Here is a 21,053-nt window from a genome sequence, read left to right on the forward strand (position 1 = left end):
GCTAGAAATTTCTGTTAACGCATTTACTTTCCGATCCATTTAATAACCATTTTTACAAACAGCTTACAGCACACAAATAGCACATATTTTGTCCCTTTTTAATCAGCATGCCACCCTTCTCAGGGCTGTCCTGCATGCTTTGTGTTTTAATATATGTTTGGTATTTGTTTTAAGTCTCCCGTTTGCCTATGCATGGCACTAAACCAGCTTTTTTTTGCTTTTGTTTATCATTGTTTATATATTTTATGTTCATTCCTATTTATCATGTTTTAATTTAAATACATTTGAGCTATCTGAATATAGCTCAAGTACCGTGGCGTCATGGACAGCAGGGTTTGGATCAACCTTGCTTTAAACATAGAACCCTATTTAGTGTCATTCAAGTGTTGTCATTTCCAGTCAACAAAAATTAATCAGTTTGACCACAGTATGACAAAACACACAGTATTTAATGGATAATTCACCCAAAAATGAAAATGTTCCTATCATTTACTTACCTTCATGACAATTTCAAACCCTTACAACTTTCTGTCTTCTATGTAGTATGTAATACAAAAGGTAAAGTTTAGCAGAATGTCCAAGCTGCTCTCTTCCATAAAATGAAAGTGGAGGTGAACCTCCAAAATGGATAAAAAGCACAATAAAAGGATCATAAAAGTAGTCCATATGACTTATATTCCAATTTTTTGTTAGCTTTATGTGAGGAACAGCTTAGACTCGTCATGCATTGAAAATCTTGTATGGAAATGAGCAGCTTGGGCATTCTGATATGAATTACTCATTTTATGTACCATGGAAGAAAGAAAGTCACACATGTTTGGAATGGCATGATGGTAAGTAAAAGTTGACAGAATTGAGATTTTTGGGTGAGCCATTCCTTTAAAATAAAAGAATTGCAAACTTGATTTAGATCCCTGGTGAGCAATCCTGCCGATAAAAAATAAATGAGACAAACAGATTGGATGCTGGCTCATTTAGCTGTTTACTGGCTGCTGTCCCTTGTGCCCGGCCCGGTCGCTGTGTTGTTTTTGTCAGCATGATTGTGACAGCGTTTAGAGCCCCCTGTTTGCTCCATGCTCTCTCTCTCGCACAGTCATTCAGTGAAAAGCATAGAAAGAACTTCATCTTTACACGCAAGTTCCCTTTCTACAAGAACAAGGACGCCGACGAGCAAGATGGCAGCGACTCGGAACGTAAGTAGCCACAAATGTACACGCACTCTCACACAGGTAGGCACATAAACACACAAACATCCCTACGGTGGGGTGAACGGTCTAGGTGTGTGTAGGTAGCTCCAGGAAGCCCATGTTTTTTGTCTCTGTTCTACGTCCTCCTTCTTCTGCTGTCGTTACCACCCGTCCCACCACCAACCTTACTTTCTCTCTGTCTTCTCTCTCTCTCTCTCTCTCTCTCTCTCTCTCTCTCTATTCGCCATCCTCTTTCATCCCCTCTTTCTCTCTGTCCCTCTCTGATCGACTGTGTGGTGTAGGACATCTCTGGAATAGGGGAGGACGGGTACGGAGCAAAGACACTGAGTAAGTGTGTTAAGGAATGGACCCAAGCACTCAATTTACATTTCAGTTCGGACTTGCTTTTTTTTATTTCATTTGTTGCATCTTTAAGTCCTGTCTGTCTACAACAAGAGGCCTGTCTGCATGCAATAATACAAATGGATATTTGTTCACAGGTGTTAAAGGCATAGTTTGCCCAACAATGACAATTCTGACATCAATTACTCACCCTCCTGTCACATGACAAGGCCATTTGACTTTCTTTCTTTCTTTGTGGAAGACAAAAGGAGAAATTTTAAACCTTTTACAGGTCGCCCTTTTCCGTGCAGTTAATAAACGGGGACTGGAGATATCAAGCTTCAACAAGGACACAAAATAACAAATCAGCATCCTAAAAGTGCTCCATATGACTTGTGCACTATATTCCAAGTCTTCTGTATTCATACCATAGCATATTGTGAGGAACAAAATTAAATATAAAACAGTTATTATTAATTCTTTTTGTAGAGTAAATGATGCCAGAATATTAACTTTTTCATGAACTATCTCTTTAACATTTCAGTAACTCCTGCATTCTCATCTTTAGGTTAAATGTTGCATGAACACAACCTGTTTGAGGATAATTTGTCACATAACCTTGTCTTTGTCTAAGTCTATTATGTTGTCATCTGCTGTTTTACCTTTTTAAAGGAAAGTTCCATGTTCAATACAAGTTAAGCTCTACTGTCATGCTATCGATTACCACAGATAATATTATAGACTGTACAGGAATACACTTACAATGCAACAAATTGAGGAACGAGTCAAGATGATTTTTTGTGATTATCGGTAGCATGCCACTGACGCTGTTGTATTTAATAAAAAATATTCCTTTAATGTGAAGTACACAGTCATCACTGTTAATGTATGCAATAATGGAATAGGTCTTGTTTCTGTGGTCTGTTTGTATTAGTTATGTCAGTCTAGTAACACAAAATCTATACAATGTCAAGGAGGAAGAGGGTGTTACCTTGCCTGTGTCTATTATTTAATTTCTACAGGGCTTTGATAAAATTGTCTCCAAATGTTTCGATAAATTACAGAGGGTTTTATGAGCACATCAGAAGCATTTAGCCATTTAAGACATTTAAGATGTTATGGTTTTATATGTGTAAATGTAGTAAAGGGAATCTAGGTCAATCAAAATCAATATACAGGATTGCTCTATCTAAATTAAAGGTTGTGTATGCTGCAATGTATGCCGAGATATTGTCCATAGAGAGGAAGAGAATGTAATAATAGCCCAAACAGAAGATATTATATTTCATTTTGGGATAAACACGGTTTATCCCATTGTTTGATGTCATTGGTACAGTGTTCCTGTCTAATTTTAAAATTAACTTAGACTATCAAAGATGATACTCTGATAATAATCTTTAACACAAAAACTAGAATAGATTGCTTTAAGAAAAATTGACCAAGTAACGTATTGACTTCATTAGGTCAGTTTGTTGCAGATACTGTAGTCCACCGCCAGAATGTTAGCTGTCAGGTTCTATAGTCATCTTAGTGGCAGGTTTCCAGGGAGAGTGTTACTCGTTGGAAGAGCTTGTCACTAGTCTCTTTGTGTTTAGAAAGATTCGATTCTGTCACATAATTGTCATATTGTATAATGCTCCTCTGGACAGCCATAGAGAGCCATCGTCAACATTATGAAATATGACTTGTTTGTTTTCCACTGACCAGCAAACAGGATTTGTCTAATTTATTTAGGAAATTGGCTCACGGTGCACTGATGAGAAGTGATACGTGCCATCAGAGAAATAATTATGTCCACTACAGAAACAGAAGCATATTTGACAAAAATAAAAAGACAAAAGAAAAGAATCATGTTTACATTAATGCACTTACAATGTCAGTTAGTGGAGCTAACAAACATTATACATGTTAGCATGAGACTAATGTGTTAAAATCACACTAACCTTGTCTGTGCAAAGTTATATCCAATCTTTCAACTCCTGTCATGACCATGTAAAGCCAGTCAACTATGTATCTTTCACATGATATGCACAAGGATACCAGAAAAGGACTATTTACCTCCCACAGGAATTACATCAGTAATGTAACTAAACGTTCATCCACCTAAAAAGTAGTCCCACCGCTAAAAGAACAATTTAGCATCTTACATAACACATTTTGTATAGAATAATTAACATAAGTACCTTTCTAATACTGAACATTTCAGATTTTACACCCTCTTGAATGACTTATGATGTTTTTATATGTCATTTATTTAACAAAGGGACAAGTCTAAATTATATTCTGTGGACAGCAGGTCATAGGTCCCATTGTATATACTGACCTTTATCAGATTTTTCTCTGTCACTCAAAAGTCACCATGTTAGTGAAAGCATACTTCTTCAATAGGTTGGGAACCGAGAACGGTTAACGGTTCTCCAGCGTGCAATTTTCCGTCGATGTGGCTGGAACGCCATTCTCAAATACTCAGACAGTGTCTCCAGAAGCGCATCTCGGCAGCAGCGCTGCCCTCTACAGTGTAAAAACATACAGTTCTACCAACGTATTTAATTCCCAATCAACTAAGTGCTAAACAAATGCTCTTCCGGTAAAGTTCGATTCCCAAAATAATTATTAAAAGGAGTAGCTAACTACATGTAGTGATGCTACTAACTTAACTACATTTTTCAGTAGCTTGACAATAGCTCAGCTGCTTTTAAAACAGAGTAGATTTTCCAGTAGCGAACTACTTTTTCCAGCATGACCAAACGCTATATCATGTTGGTCAGTTTATAATTTATAGCCTTCCTTATTGTATAGAAGCCAAACTTTTACCGGCCAAACGTCTGACGATCTGGCAGCATATTTCTATCTGCTGATCAGAATCAGGCATCGCCGTCTTCTTCTTTTGTAATGGCAGATCCCAAACAAAAATAGTGAATTACTGCCATCAACTGAGATTATTACAGCTCACTTGGATAAGAAGAGATTGTCTGATGGTTATGTAAAGTGAGCAACCACAGTTTGTTTACCTTTACAAGACATACAGAGGCAGGTAAATCTGGAAATGATAAAAGAACACCATTTTATTCTTCTGTGTAACAAAGAATGTTTCAGACACTTTGTTCTTAATAGATCATGCAACAGCATATTTACCTTTTACTATTTTAAATAAAATCATTCAAAAAGTTATTATTGCCTTTTGAGGGATTTTGTTTCTGTTCTAAATATGTTTATTTCGCTTCTTATCATCTGTGAGTTATTGGGAGCAGCAAGTTAATTATTATTATAATATTTATAAATATACTGTACATTATATTACTTTTCTGAATATTACTATCATGCAGAACTATTTGATTTCTCCTTTTCACATATAATTAACTATTATTTTCATGTAAAAGAAATAATTTATGGCATGTATTATTATGCAACAATCTAGAATGACCATCCATCCACTTTTTTTGGACCTGAACAAAGCGAGCAAATATTTGTAGAGCAACCTCTGTATGTGGCCTGTAGAGCTGCACTTGCATGTCAATGGCAACAAGTCCTAAGTCTTTATTCACACATTATCTGCACCAAATATTATGTGACAAGAGCATAAAATACCAGCCCAAGGAGAGTTTGTCATAAAAATGTTATCTTTAGGGAAGTAGGCTACACCTGGCCACAGCAGGACTGAAAAGTGTGAAGTATAGTATAACATAATTTTTTTAATGGGTCTTATCTTTTGTTGATTTTATATTATACAGTTGTATTTTATTTTATGACCATTATTAACTGTATTAATGTTACTATTCATTAAATATATTAAATACATTTCATATATTTTATTAAACACATTAGTTTTAATTAATACATTAATTAAAAAATGGCATTAGTGTACATTTTGTTATTAATATTATTGGTTTGATAGTATCATAAAAAAAATTATATTGCCTGTTAAGTAGCTTCAGTGTAGCTAGCTACTTTTTGATAGTAACTTGTAGTGTAGCTAACTACTTTTTCAAAAGAGTAGCTTGACTGTAGATTAACTACTTAAAATTATGAGTAGCTTGTAGCTTGTCAAACTACAGTTTCAAAGTAGCTTCCCAAACACTGGAAATATGCCATCACATTTCGTGTTGGTTTAGATTTCTTTATTTAAAATATAGTTTGGATCTATTATTGGATTGTATTTATGTCTCTAAAAAGTCTCCAAACACACCTTTTACAAGAATTACTGGAATCCTTACAGGAACCGTTAAGGAACCGGAATCGTTAAGAGGAATCGGAACCGGAATCATAAAATTCCTTACGATTCCCAACCCTATTCTTAAGTCGAGTCTTTTAACAGTGTGGCAGTGTTGGAAGCTGGCTCTGTGTAAAGATCGAAGGTCACTGTCCTCTCTGGCTTCCTACAGTGTAATCTATGATCTGTCTCCAACGCAAGCCCCAAGCATCGATCAAACCCATGTAGCCTTGCTTTAAATGCTCACATTTCCCATCCACTTAGCCTGGCTGCTGTTTAATGCACATAGCATGTCCTTTCTCATAGAATTAGAAACACAGCATTTCACCTTTTTGTGATGGATTTATACAAAAATAGCCAAAACTGGAACACAACGCAAATAGAGGCCATTTAGCATTTCCGCTGCATCTAAATTGATATGAGGGGAGCGCTACACAGAAGCTGAATCATGCATGATTCATAATGTAGTTTAATGTTTCCACTGCTAACCAGAGAAATTAAGCTTTGCATCTGAATAACTCTGGATCTGATCTGGGTTTGATTTGATGGATAATAACCGTATCGTGTTTCTGCACCAGCCTGCATGTTCTGTACTTTCCAGGGCTAAAAATAACCTCCTCTTGCTCTCTGCGTCCCTGAGCAGGCAGACCATCCTAGAACTAGCGTCACTTTGGAGCAGCGCTCCCATAATTAGATGATTAAATTCAATTAGTATCGTCACTGTCTGTAACTTCAGTCTCATTTGTGAATATATTGCTTTTCTTTTGTCCATCATCATCCCAAGGCTGCCTATCTCTTTAATCTCCCAAATGAACGGTAACTCAATATAGCTGCTTTTCAATTTTGTTCTTTTTCAAAACAAATGTCCTTGTCAACAAGCGCTTAATGACATTACATTCTCAGTAACTCATTTATACGTCCACTCGAGCTGCACTCTGAGAACAGAGACCTTGGTGAAGGGTGCCCCAAACATGGTTGTCTCGGTCGCCGGTGTTCTGCAAAATGCAAGCTGAGCTCCATCACAACTCTACTGAATGTGTTTCTATGTTCTGTTGCCAGGGAGTCAAGAGGAGTTGATACTCTCCTACGAACCTGTCATTAGACAAGAGAGTAAGTGCCTCTTCGCTATCTCTCATGCTTGGACTCTTTTGAGTTTTGCAATATGTGTAAATAGATTGTGTGTGATCAAGAGTGATTGTTGTTTGCAACAACCCTGCTGAAAAGCATACGTTATGTTTTGAATGCTGGTGGGTTCTTAAAGGGATAGCTTACACAAAAGCAAGACTTCTTTCGTCACCCAGCTTCACCAGAGAGACTCTACTGGTCCACCAGCTAGACCAGCTCCAAACCAGCACTGACCAGCATAAACCAGCCTGGAACTTAATCTTGGTCTAAGCTTGTCTTTTCAGCAGGGACGCCAGAGATCACAGGCATTTCTGATTCTTTATTGTCTGTTTGAACAGTTCATTACGCAAGGCCGGTTATAATCCTGGGACCCATGAAGGACAGAGTCAATGATGACCTAATCTCTGAGTTCCCGGACAAGTTTGGATCGTGCGTGCCACGTAAGTTCACAGCAGAGATCTAGTAGTCCCTTCCCTGGTGTTCAGATTATCATGTAAGATAGTTTTCCATTAGATCCTTTGTTAATCAGTAATTTTTTTATCTTTAGTATGCACAAATTAACCTTCTGTAGAGACTGACTCAACCGTTATCCCAAAAGAGGACAATTGAGCAATAGTACATTGTGTTGTTCTCACTTGTGTCAGTCATTAAGGGTTTCAACCAGAATGTTAGAATGACCTCTGGTCATTGTAGATTGTAAATATATGCAGTAGTCTTGGTTTTTTAAGCCTTTATACTAATGGCAGTGCTGGTAAAAGTCCATCGAGATGAGATGGTGAGGTGAGTGGCTTGACCATAAGAGTCCGTGTTGTACCCTACTGTCCCACAGTGCTCATAACTCTCAATTAACTTATTACATAACTTCAGTTCCTGCCACTCATTTCATTGTGCTGAGTCAAATCACTTACTTTAAGATATGCTTATAAACAAACCTCAACTAGGTCACTTTTTCAATTATGTTTTTGCAATATATTTTCAAATTGTTCCAAAGAGGAAGGGTCCATTCAGACCAAACACGCTGTTGTGTTTAAAAGTCTAGATGCAGTGCAAAAAATATAACAGAAAGCAGGTATCTTTACATTTAAAAATTTGTTCTCCCCTTTTCTCAATTTCGCATGCCCAATTCCCAATGTGCTCTAAGTCCTCATGGTGGCGTAGTGACTCGCCTTAATCCAGGTGGCGGAGGATGAATCCAGTTGCCTCCACGTCTGAGACAGTCAATCCGTGCATCTTATCACGTGGCTTGTTGAGCGTATTACAAGGGAGACCTAGCGCATGTGGAGGCTCATGCTATTCCCCGCGGCATCCACGCACAACTCACCTCACACCCCACCGAGAGCGAGAACCACATTATAGTGACCACGAGGAGGTTAACCCAATGTGACTCTACACACCCTAGCAACCGGGCCAATTGTTTGCTTAGGAAGCCTGACTGGAATCACTCAGCACACCCTTGATTCCAGAATTTAAGTTCTTTTTAACTTGACACAGCATCTACAAATGCAGCATTCCTGGGATGCTGGTAAACAGCAAAACGTGATGCAACACAACTGTCAAAAACATGAATGTTTACATAGCAAAAACAGTGCAGATGGATGCAAAAATGTGTTTGGTGGGAATGGACCCTTACACCCAATAAAAGGTGTTGGATTCAACCTTGGATGTAAACCTTCTAAGTTCCCTTTAATCCATTCATCTTCATAAGTTTTCCTTTGATTTGTCTGGTAATTCAATTTTTATGCCTTATTAAGAGCTTTTCCAACATCGGGCCGAACAATTCATGGTGAGTTACAGTAGTATTTCCACTTGAGCTTACCATGCTCAGGAAAGAGAACCATTTTGGTGAAATGAATGCAGTGACGTGGCGACTTGCGATTTGTCACCTACTCAGTTATTCCATTCTAATCCTGATTTCACAGCACCACAGTGGAAAAAGAAAATGTAACCAAGCCAACAAGCCTGAATTAGTACAGAACGAAACAGTTCAACAAAAAGAACCATCTGGCCCGATAGTGGAAGAGTGGCTAATGTTTTTGGAAAGAGCTTTGTTGGATTGAGTGTGATTACAATGACTGTTGGCCAAAATATTGACATCTTAGTGAAAGTCTTCATTCAAACACATAGGGACCAAACCAAAATGACTTCCACCTTAAATGCCACAGAGCTCTTTCACACCTTCCATCTTGGATATTTTGTTTGTTTGCTTTTCAGTTTTACTATTATAATTTAACCATTTTTTGTTTATTTTCATAATTTTAAAAAGCGGCTAACAGTTCAGACCAAGAAGGTAAGTGCGAGGATTAGACTGCAGTGAACAAGATAAAGTAGAATATGTAATGATGTCAGTCCCTCCCTGTTAGATACGATTGTCTGGTCTATAATAGATCTATGCTTATAGTCCTGAATAGATCACAGCTGCTGTTCATTCGCTTACTAGGTTACCCCAACAGTTAGACATGGGGTTATTTTTGGAGAATGAATGTAGATAATATATCACAGCCATCTGACAGCTGACTGTAGGTTCACGTGACTGCAAATGTAGATAATAATGGCAAAGATGAAGGAATTTCATTTCTGTACATGCTTCCTTTTTGTGTATGTTGTGGAATAGAGCACCCAACCCTGTTTTTTATCAATCTCAGACACTACCAGACCAAAGCGAGATTATGAAATGGATGGGAGAGATTACCACTTCATGATCTCACGAGAGCAAATGGAGAAAGACATCCAAGAGCACAAGTTCATTGAGGCGGGACAGTACAATGACAATCTGTACGGAACAAGTGTCCAGTCTGTGAAATATGTGGCTGAGCGGGTGAGTAGTCACTATAATTCTTCATCAACGATAAATCGTTGAAGTATGCTTACTGATAACAAATATATACTTTGCTGTTTTGGAATGCCTAGCTAGTCATGCAGATGTACAGTAGCTTGGTGAAGAGTCAAACTAGATGCATTCACACAGGACAGTGTTTTTGCATTAAAAAGATTTTTTTAACTGCAAAAATTGTTCAATTTATGAACGCAGCTTTTCAGAATGAGAATGCAGGGGTCTCAAGATGTTTTTAAAAGCTGAACTTCTTTATCTTGACACAGCATCTGAAAAAAAGTGGTTCTCATGGTGCGAGATACTTCACAACGATCAAAAACATCTGTCTGGTGCACATTTACAAAGACCAACAATGAAAAAATACAGAATGCAAGAACGTGTTATGCCCTTTTTTCTACTGTTCAGCTTCCCTGTGTTTACCAAGCTGTCCTTAATTGCTTTTCTAGGGCAAGCACTGCATACTTGATGTGTCTGGGAATGCCATAAAACGACTACAAGTAGCACAACTCTACCCTATTGCCATCTTTATTAAGCCTAGATCCATTGAATCCCTAATGTAAGTTTTCCACACACCTTTCTGATAGCTTACATATTTAATATATAATACAAATGATGCTGTTACCAGACTTGGGGACTCTGAATGTATGACTCTGAACGTATAAAATGTGTGCTTTTCAGGGAAATGAATAAGAGGTTGACGGAGGAACAGGCCAAAAAGACGTACGACCGTGCCATGAAACTAGAACAGGAGTTTGCTGAGTACTTTACAGGTAACTGCAAAGTTCCAAATCCATCTCAAGGACCTAAGCGTGCCTATATGCTCAGAGGCTGGCTGATAACGGCTCATTTGCATATTCTAATAGTCTGTTGCATATGCATTACCTCAGGGGCCAACCAGTGCAGCCTTTTACATCCATCATGTTTGACAGCAGAGCCACTGAGCTGATGCCCTCCTCTGAGTGAACCACACCAACCTTATCTTGAAATATGCATTAGCATGACCCCGTGAGTCTGTATGGGATGAATATGAAACCGCTCGATGACTTGATTAATTTATGGACATTTTGAGCCTGTGTGGCTTTGCTATTGTTTTATTGTTTATTTTGTTCCTCTGCATCAGCATAAGAGCTGCCTGTAGGGAATAAAAAATGTGTGTTGTTTACAGATACATTATGTACTTTAATAGTAGAAAGAACTAACTTGCTTAATAAGGGCACTTATTGCGTGGTTCAACAATAACAATAACGATGGTCAAGTGGTTCGTCAGTGTGAGAGAGTTCGGAGCCAGTTGGCGGAATTGTTACTAGCCCTTTTTAGCCAGTATTGTGCTATCACTACATTTTATGTTAGGGATGCATTGAACATTGTTGCAAATTCTGCTTATTTGAATATTTGACCAAAATAAAGTGATATAAGTGGCTGACATAGATAAGGTGATATAAAAATTGCAAAAATGACACCCTGGGCCCTTTTTTAAGAGTGCTAGCACCATAAGTCGTAAGCACAAATTCAGTAGGCATGGCCATGATGTTTTGGTATTACCATGCAAGCAAGGTTTGGCTAAATTGCCTTTGCAATGTGCAAATGGGCTGGATCAAGTGCAATTTAATTTGGTTTACTCCAAATTACTGGTTATTCCACCATTTGCATCCTATTATTTAATCCATTCCCTGTCAAGCACCAATATTATGAACAAAGACAGCACATTCAGAAGAAGTTGGTAGTGTAAATGGACTTTATACAATGAATTACCATTCAAAATTACGTTCTTTTGTGCATTAACTGCATCCTTGATGATTGTCGGGAATATTTCTATGACAGTGATGCTCCTTTTATATGCTTTCAACAGATTTCATTCTGTTTTTAAATATATATATATATATATATATATTTTTTATACAGTATACTATATACAAATAGAAAATATAAAATATATATAATGATATACAACTTTCTATAGATTAAAAAATAAATTAATTAATTAAAAAACAATAATAATAATAATAATAATAATAATAATAATATATATATATATATATATATATATATATATATATATATATATATATATATATATATATATAAATGCAAAATATTAAGACAAAATATTATTTCTGACAAAATATTTTTCTAAAAATTATTTTTAACATTGTTATTGAGACCAGGAAAAATGTTGCCAAGGCAAAAAATGAATAAATATATTCTAATCTACTGACTTGACTGAGCCAGCAGAAGAAAATAAATAAATAAATAATCATTGTTGCCTAAATACAGGATAGTTTCTCTACAGAACTCATGCTTTGTTAGAAACCAGGATTCTGCCTGTTAGTGGTTAAATCTGTTGCTGGCTAAGAAGTCTATTCTTACAGTTTATTCAAAGGAATTCATGAAAGATAAAGCCACATGTCTCCCGTTTTATTAACAATGTGGCTAATGACCCATTAAGCTCGAAAAACGATCATTATGAAACTGTCATCTGGGTTTTTTATTTTTTATACCTCTTATGGAGCATAACTGATTTAAAAAGTTGCTGTAAAATGTGCATATGAATTTATTAACATCAGCTCTTTCTCCTTCTCTCAGCACTGGTTCAAGGGGACACGCTAGAGGACATTTATAACCAGTGTAAGATGGTGATAGAGGAACAGTCTGGGCCTTACATCTGGATTCCCTCGAAAGAAAGACTATAAAAAATCACCTTACCCTGGCAGGGAACTTGGACTGCAAAAAAAAACATAGGAATAATTTGTAACAATCTAAATTATTATTATGTCAGTGTTTATTGTTAACTCTTACAGTGTTTAATTTTTTATTTTTTTCCCTTTTTTTATTTTGCGTTGCATTTTTTCACTCTCAATATGAATGTTCCTGAATGTACACCACAAAGTGTTAGAAACATTTTTTGGTCTCATCAAAAAAAGTGGACTCTTTGTTTATTTGTATATTTATGGGTTAGCATTTTAATTTAACGAAAAAATTAAACCCAAATTAGCGCTGAGTGTTTTTCTTCACACAAAATATATGTTGGGATTTCCAAAACAGAAAGACGCAGAAGTAGGTCAGATCATCACGGAGGATTTCCACACCACCATCATCTCCACCGAGAAGAAAATAAAACTTTCCACCCAATCGGTTGGTCCCACCCATCTCACTAACTCAGCATCTATGCACTTCCGTGATCAACAAAACACATTGATTGTGTTATGATTTTGTATTTGTATTATTTTGTAATTTTTTTGTACAGACATCCACTTTATTTGCGTATGTTACTTTAAAGATCTAGATCCAATTGTACATGTTTCTAAGGGATCCTTTGAGAAAAAGATTCTTGTGGTTATATGATGCTTTACTTCGGCTAAGGGGATTCAGCTAGCTATAGGAAATATGACACTATATTTTGCTATTTATATTGATAGAGAACATAGCAGCACATAAACTATTTATGAAGATGATGTATAACTTTGTCTAAAGATCATTTTGGAAAAGAGATTTTACTGGTGTATCATATTGTGTTGCCGTAGCTGTGTTGTAGGGAATGAGCGTGTGGCCTCTGGACATCAAGCGGATGCAGGTTTTCCCTGAACAAAAATTGCCCACTTTCCCCTTCCTTCAATTCCGGAATCTGCTAATTCTAAACAGACCGAGAGCTTGACAAATTCTTAGCACTTTGAACTTCATTATTGGCTGAGAATTGAGTGTTTTAAGTCTTGATGACAGGAAAGAACTTGGTCTTTGTGAATTCTGTTGTTCTGTTTCCAAGACGGAAACACTCGTGCACCCCCAGCCTCCCTCAAGCACCCTCTTAAGTGTTTACAGTATAGTTCCTTTTACCTCAACTACAGTTACGAGATAAAATAAGGTACTTGGGGACAAGGTCTACAAAACGGTCATCCGGTCTTAAAGGGATAGTTCACAATTCATTTTTTACTCCAAACCTATATGAATTTCTTCCGCGAAACACAAAAGGAGATGTTAAGCAGAATGATAGCCTCAGTCAACATTCACTTTCATTGCATCTTTTTTCAACAATGACACAATGCTGACACTATAAGTTCTGCCAATGTGTTCATGGAAGAAAGAAAGTCATACAGGTTTGAAGTAAATAATGACAGAATTACCGCTTTAAAGGCTTGTAGATTTCATTTAAATGTACAGTAGAATAAAAGTCTAAGATTCATTTGATTTCATTCTGTTTTTAATTTTCAGCATGTTTTACTCATGTGGAAAGGATCTTGGCTTCCCATCCACACATTCACAGTGCATACTTCCATACTTCATGTTCCTTCCATGTATAGTTGAGAGATACATGTCCTCCTACATAAAGAGTAAAAATCTTGCCATTTGTGGAAACTTTAAACGACAAATGGCAAAAGCACTTTTCTCTGCTTACTCAATTAAAATGCGAGGGAAATTTTTTGTTGTGATATGCATTGGGAGATGTTACAGCGTGGTTCTGTGGCAAGAGTCTTTTGACCTACTGGTCACCACTTGCCTTAAAAAAAAAAAAAGAAGGTGAGAGGCTTTTATGGCCAGGTAGACATTTTTTACGCTTATTGAAGATTAGCACTTTTGTATATTTGAGAACTTATTCACAGATTGTGTTCAACCAGATGGTTGGCACAGAGGGGGATTTTCAGATGAGAGAGACTGAGTATCAAAGTGAGCTCTTCATGGTGTAATATGGAACTTCTTTGAATAACAATAGATAATGTATATGTTATTATAAACCATGGATTACATCAGTGACTTTCAGAATATATTCATAAATTGAACATTTTAAATGCTGTGAACCATTTTTTGTCTAAACATGTAGAGGTTTTGTTTTCCTTATTCAATGTGATTGTTCCATCATCTGTAGCATATCATTTTGTTTTATAATTTCACTATACACTATTTTTGGGATCGTGAAAGGATCTCACAAGATTTTGGTACCCTTTCTGTCCAAATTTTTGCAGTTAAATCTATTAGAATTATTATTAAGCAATCCGTATATTTCACTGATTGCATAGAGCATCACGAATGATGCAGTAGCCTCAACAAAAGAAATGAGAACCCTGCTGATTTTATGCACTTAAAGAAGCCTCTCTGCATAGGAGTGCTCATGGTCTGATTTGGTCCATTAATTCCAATTGAATGTTCAGCTTAGTCAAACCTAGCTGAAATAGGGTTGTTTTTCTCTCAGGGTTGCCAGATAGGGCTTAATCACAGATCTTAAACCTTCGGATCAGAGCACACCTGTTTATCACACAGATCTCAGTTGTTTTATTCCAATAACTGCTTTGCATTTAGTCTCTAACTTTGTTGTGGAGTGTCTGTGTCCGACAAGTTCCATTTGTGATTTATTTATCCCCAAAAGGGCAATGCAAATTATTTGCCACTCATTATTTCTTTATTTTCCCCTTAACCCCCAAAGATAATGTGCAATTTTGTATATACATGTCTGTTTGCACTTATTGTAGAGGTTTAAAGGAGGAGATCGTTGATTTTAACACTGTCCCCAAACTTCTCTGTTTTTTCTATTTACAATACAGGAGATTAAAATTAAATTATTAAACACTTACAGTACATTCTCATCTGTTTGTGTATATTATTTCCCAGCATTTCTTGGGTAAGCACACTTAGAAGTGAGACTGTACAGTCCACACATGTCTGTTAAACTGAAATGGTTTTATTCTTTTATTTGACCATTTTTTCTTTTTTCTTTTCTAAAAACAAAGAAATGAACCTATCATTTACACCATCCTGGTTGCTTTGAAGAATCCCAGTAAAACATTGCTTTATGTATACATGAAGGTACTCTAGCTGTCTATAAAAATGTAAATTAAATATTCTATGAGACTTTTACACGTTATGTCTCTATGTCCTTTCCAGATGTTGATACTCAGCTGTCCCTCAATATTTTCGTCTTTGCTTTTACAGCCCATTTAGAGAGTTTGCTTGTAAAAAACGAAATAACTCCAAGATCAAAAGACAAAGTCACTTGACTCCCTCTTCACTGACAGCTGGACTCGCCTTTAATATAAATTAAACTGCCACTCAATGACATGCCATTTGATTGATATGTTGAGGTTGCCATGCAAGACAAAAACACTTTTGCTCTCCCAATTGTCCTGCATGGCATAAGTCATTTATCTAAAAACTGTGTATGACATTCACTAATGAGCAGGGTGGACACTTCGGACCTTTCACAATGTGCATGCTTATTAAATGTGACTTGAAATTTTAAGCACTATGTGCTTTTCTTTGCTTGACGTTTTTGCAAGGCAACAGTGCAGTGGAAAAGACCTATTATAATCTGGTAAATGCATAGGTTATGTCGAAAACAGTCAATGTACAATATGTATCATGTTAATACTGTAAATCCAGTACTAATTGCGTTTTAGAGAATATGTTTCAAAATGACACTGAATGACATTGTAATGATGCAACAATTATTATTACTATGACGATGCCTCCAACTCCACCTGGAAGTTTTCTTCTGCTTTGTCTCTGCGTTTGTAATTATCAGAAAAAACGAAGTATGCATATAGCAGATCTATGTTTTAGGTCTTTTTGCTGCCATCTAGTGGTTGATTTGGATATAAAATTTTTGTTATTGGCCTGCACCTTTCACTTTCGATGACTGTTGTTTCTGTAGGCTGCTTCAGATTCATGAATATGAAACTTTGTTAGTTTCAAGTAGGTTAACTGTTATTCACTGTCTTACTCATATATGTACCATAGACTTTCTTATCAACTGTCACTCCTCTAAAGTATCAGTAGACGTGTGGCCTGTTCTTCATAGATTGCACAATCCAAAATGACTGTTTCCTCCCTGCCTGCTGGTCCAATCTCAGAGTAACCAAACTCCTTAAAGTGTTCCGCAGCAGCTGAGTCCTGATTGGCCATTTTTGGCTTAATGAAGTCTGTGTAGACGTATGGCAAAAGGGTCACATCTTGAGTGGAAGATATTTCCTGAAAGACACATATGGTAAGAGGCAAAGCATTATTAACTTTATTATTGCAGAATTATTAGTATAGAAAAATAACTGATAACAATAAATTAACCAATAGCCTTGTGCTAAATATACAGAGCTTGGATCCACTGTTGATCCTGAACTACTAGAACTACCTTGAACACAACAAGTTGAAGGAATATATTCCAGCTTCAGTACAAGTTAAGCTCAATCAGCAGCTTTTTTGGCATAACGTTGGTTACCAAAAAAAAAAAAAAAATTGTTATATAAAAAAATGTGTTATTGGACTTATTATCTAGTTTGGAATTCAATAATGAGAGAGATAATGTCTCTGGATATGTACAGATGTACGATTTATACTTCTTCATAAATATTCAAGAGGAAGTGTGGCCTTAACCTAAGAGGTTATTTTTTCTACCATGGTGATGCATGCATGGGCCGAAGTGCATTTGGTGCAAAAGCACAAAGTTGCATGTGACCAATCAACACCTCAGAAATGTTCTTTTGCGACATGTCTAATTATAGAACAGTTTTATTTTCGATGCAGAGTGCAAATACAAACAGTTTGGCAAAAGTGTGCTTCAATTTAGAAACCAAATGTCCTGCGTGTATTTGTGGTTTGTTTTAAGCACTCTCAATGCAGTGGATCAATTTCATAAGCTACATGCACACATGGCTAGATGTTACATAAAGTATGTAAAATTCACTCAATTCAGATCGCTCTTTAAATATTACAGGCATTAGTAGTAAATTACGAGTAGTAAATGTCTGCAGTAAATTATGCACTAGTTATTGCCTTTATCTAACTGGTGATGTAATTGTAGCCCCCCCACAGGACTAGTAAGAGCAAGGGGACTCTATGTGGCAACAAAAAAAAACATGCACAGGCTTGGTTTAACAAAGTAAAAAAATACAATCTTTATTTTTGTTTCAGTTAAAAATGAGTCGCTTTTGGTTATCAATAAATAACACGAACATACATCATTTGACATAGGGATAAGCCATAGCAGGGTGGGCCACCGGATTACAAGCTTGCCCAGGCCTAGGTTTCAACACCACACGTGAACTAAGGCACACCCTTAAGGTAGAACCAACACTATAAACTCAGCCTACGCAATCACAGCAATCATGCTCCTTGAGCCATTTCTAAAAGGTGCACACGTCACAGCATTACACTGCACACATTGGTTCCAAAATGGGTGAAGCACTAAGGAAACTAGGCTAGAACCTGGTGCGCTAGTCTATCCTATGGGCCCAATCCACCCCAAGACTATTACTGGGGAGAGGGATAAAACCAACAACAAATAAGAAAAGAAGAAATCGCTAGCCGGTGGTCACAATTGGTTCACTAACACAAATCTCTTACCACCCACCGGTTAGCGAGAAAAGAAAAGAAAAAAAAAAAAAAAAGAAATAAACATTAACGAAAAGTGTCTAAAAAAAACAGCACCTGCACATTCATACACATTTAAACATATTCAAGAGAACAGCAGCCGACAATGGATTGGCTGTAGCCTCTGCCTGCCGTCTAACGATTGCGTGGGTAGACAGAGTTTCGGCGCTTCACCACTTCACCAGGGTCACGAAACGCTCCTCTGTGTTCATCAATCTAGGCATTCCAACATGTTTCGGAAGCATACACACACAAACAGTAGTGCTGTTGGCAGTCACTCGCAACACCTTGCACTATAAACAGCACCCCGGAACACTGCTGCACTCCAACCCGTTGGCAGCTAGCTACAATGTATCACTACCGGCATGAGGACCCCAGGTGCCAATATACCTGCCTGCTCTCAATTTCTAACCACTCCCACCCACATTAGGTACCATAGCAACACGGGGGGAGTGAAAGCGAGCCAAAGCGGTGAAGGAACGAGATGAGAGAGAGAAACAAAGACCGTCTCAAACCCACAGGCTACATAATTCAATCAATAATGTATTCATGTACTTCATAAAAATTTAACAATGATCTGATTACACACATAAAAAATGTTACATTATCCAATTACATCTACTAGATTTTTGACATGTTGAGATCATAAAACCAGCCTAATAATGCTAATTTTTTATCTCGGTATACCCCCTATTTCCTGACAGGTTTGTCTATGGGATAATTTAATAATGACTAACTGCAAATAGTGCATTTCTAATGCCATCACTAACTGACAACAATTGCGTTTGCGTGATGCTGCACCCAGGCCGCTAGGTGTCAGTATATAGTAAGTCCATGACAACTTTCATGTCGGGCAGCGCAACATAAACAAAAAATTCTTCATGTGTGTACTAAATTCATTATTTAGCTATATATTTCATGCTATTTTTCTGTCCATTACCTGATAAATTCCAAGGTCAGTGTCTTCATCCCCTGTGAAGAATATTGTAGAGTAAGATTTTTGACATATGTAACATTACCCATAATGCACACTTGACTATTTGCTTTATTGTTAATACCTTCTGTTGTTTTGCCATTTTCCCCTCGGTGGCCTAAAGAATGCAGTAAAATTATAACTGAACAAGAAATTATACTGTACAAATTAACATTTCACACAGTACAATTTAGAATATTGTACATGACAGATTTAATTAGCAATAACTTTATTGTAGCTTTTAGCTGGGGATTTTTCTGGGGGAAATTTGTATGTTATGTCTGTCTGTATGTTAGCTTACTTTACCTTTCGTCTTTCTGTCTGGTGTTTTTCTGTGACAGTGAACTAAGAACATTTGGGTGAAAGATGTAGAGCTGTACCAGTTTCTCGATTTGACTACTAGAATCAATCATATATCAATCTTGAAGGTTTCACATATAAACGATTATTATTGCTTAAACAGCATTTGTGAAAACTCAGCTTGTACTTACCCTGATGGTATTTGAAAATGACGACGAACATGAGGCACAGTCCTAAAACACCAATGAGTGTAAGTCCACTTGAAATTAGAATCTGATAATTGTGACTCAGAGGTGCAGCAGGAGTACCATTTGTTTGGGAAAGAGTTGAGTTGTGTCCTTAAAAGAAAACCATAATGTACAACATTGCTTAATGCTTCTTTTTTCAATATTACTGTAAGATGTTGTACGAAACCAGCTTTAAGACTGAAACCAACTTTTCAGGAAGGAAGTGTCTTGACTTACTGGTAAAATATATGTGCTTTTCTGATTCTCCATATAGAGTTTTAACCAAACAGCTGTATGTCCCATAATCTGAGATGGTTATATTGGTGATGTTTAGAGTCTGGTTACTGATTGAGTATCTGTGGTCTTCTGGAATGGAGACACCTTCTCTCTTCCACTTAAGATGCAGAAATGAGCCAGTAACTTCACACCTGAGAGTAACAGATGAGTTGGAAGTCCAGATGACCATCATTTCTGTTGCATTTGGAGGGTCTTCAAATAACAAAATGTAATGAGCAAACACAACAAAGTGAGAATACTGTTAATTGTACAAGTGAATTATGATGTCATAATTATGACAGTTCTATTTATGACTTACAGAGAATATGTAATGTAAAGTTGAAACTTTTTCTAGATCCGTTTTGAGAAACTATAGTTTCCATGAAGACTCCTTCATTCTGTGCGGTCACATTCTCCAAAATGAGGCTGTTGTTGTTTAAATTGAAATGAGCCTTCCCACAGCATTGACTGTAGATTTTGGTATCATTGTATTTTTGAAACCGAAGACATAGACACTGAGATGATCTGTTTAGTTTGATCCATTCCACTGACTGCAGGTAATCAGTAGTAGTTTGATTGAGTTTCTCTCCAGTGAGCTCAACTCGACTGTATAAGCCCGTCTCCACTCTCACTCCAAATATTTCTCTTGCTGTTAAATAAAAATGTATGATTATTACTATAAAATTCATATTCCTCCATGAAAACAAACTTTACATGTGTCTTATTAACCTACAAAAACATTGTAGCAATTTACACATGCTACCCAGATGAAATAAGTCTCTAACTAAAGTAAACATTAACAACACATCCATCTCCTTCAAAATACTAATGTTCTTATCTTTATTATAAACCACAATTTCATAAATATTACAAAGAAAATGGAACAGAAAAAAAGAGAAATAATCAGACATACTTACCAAAAATAGCAAACAGACAAATATTAATGTAATATCCAGACATCCTAATTTGAGAGGTCCTAGGCTTTTTGACCAGCTAAACTAGCATTTTACTCTCATTTTTAACCATGAATCAAACCGTTAAATGTTCTTTGAATGAGGAAATACTGATGCACTCGGAGTTTAAACTAATGCCTTCGAATGAAAAAAAGCAACCAAAAACCACAACAGAAAAACAATTGAGGTTAGAACAAGGAAGGCAAGGCTACTTCTTTTTTTATTTGTACTCAGATTACAAAATTGTAATAATCTAAAGGGCAACTTTTTTTGACTCTGAA

The 21,053-nt window shown here is 36.7% G+C and overlaps 2 protein-coding genes across 3 annotated transcripts in view; one reads left to right on the forward strand and one right to left on the reverse strand.

Moving 5' to 3' along the window:
- dlg2 (discs, large homolog 2 (Drosophila)) overlaps positions 1–12,417 on the forward strand; it is a 320,093-nt gene extending 307,676 nt beyond the window's left edge. Inside the window, exons 22-28 of the mRNA XM_052115808.1 lie at positions 1,094–1,193; positions 6,799–6,849; positions 7,203–7,304; positions 9,507–9,679; positions 10,141–10,250; positions 10,373–10,464; positions 12,278–12,417. Of these exons, the coding sequence (XP_051971768.1) occupies positions 1,094–1,193; positions 6,799–6,849; positions 7,203–7,304; positions 9,507–9,679; positions 10,141–10,250; positions 10,373–10,464; positions 12,278–12,384 (735 nt within the window). The 3' untranslated portion in view covers positions 12,385–12,417. The remainder of the gene's footprint in view (positions 1–1,093; positions 1,194–6,798; positions 6,850–7,202; positions 7,305–9,506; positions 9,680–10,140; positions 10,251–10,372; positions 10,465–12,277) is intronic.
- Positions 12,418–12,421: 4 nt separating this feature from the next.
- Positions 12,422–20,898, reverse strand: LOC127635641 (uncharacterized). Of its 2 annotated transcripts, none has more exons than XM_052115810.1 (8): positions 20,737–20,898; positions 20,139–20,468; positions 19,781–20,032; positions 19,508–19,654; positions 19,323–19,361; positions 19,102–19,134; positions 18,984–19,015; positions 12,422–16,648 (listed from the first exon to the last, which is right to left on the reverse strand). In XM_052115810.1, exons 1-8 carry the CDS (start codon positions 20,777–20,779, stop codon positions 16,442–16,444), a joined length of 1,083 nt encoding a protein of 360 aa, XP_051971770.1. In that variant the 5' UTR covers positions 20,780–20,898; the 3' UTR covers positions 12,422–16,441. The 2 variants fall into 2 exon arrangements, with proteins under 2 accessions (XP_051971770.1, XP_051971769.1); XM_052115809.1 differs by having other exon boundaries at positions 16,439–16,648; positions 19,323–19,415.
- Between the last annotated feature and the right edge of the window lie 155 nt (positions 20,899–21,053).

This window comes from Xyrauchen texanus, chromosome 43 (assembly GCF_025860055.1).
Source record: "Xyrauchen texanus isolate HMW12.3.18 chromosome 43, RBS_HiC_50CHRs, whole genome shotgun sequence".
NCBI classification, from domain to species: domain Eukaryota; kingdom Metazoa; phylum Chordata; class Actinopteri; order Cypriniformes; family Catostomidae; genus Xyrauchen; species Xyrauchen texanus.

Coding starts and splice junctions, on each gene's coding strand:
- LOC127635641 (XM_052115809.1), bottom strand. CDS start 20,779: ATGTCTGGATATTACATTAATATTTGTCTGTTTGCTATTTTTG. Junction 20,469..20,736: donor TTGTCTGTTTGCTATTTTTG/GTAAGTATGTCT, acceptor TTTATTTAACAG/CAAGAGAAATATTTGGAGTG. Junction 19,135..19,322: donor ACCAGACAGAAAGACGAAAG/GTAAAGTAAGCT, acceptor TGCATTCTTTAG/GCCACCGAGGGGAAAATGGC.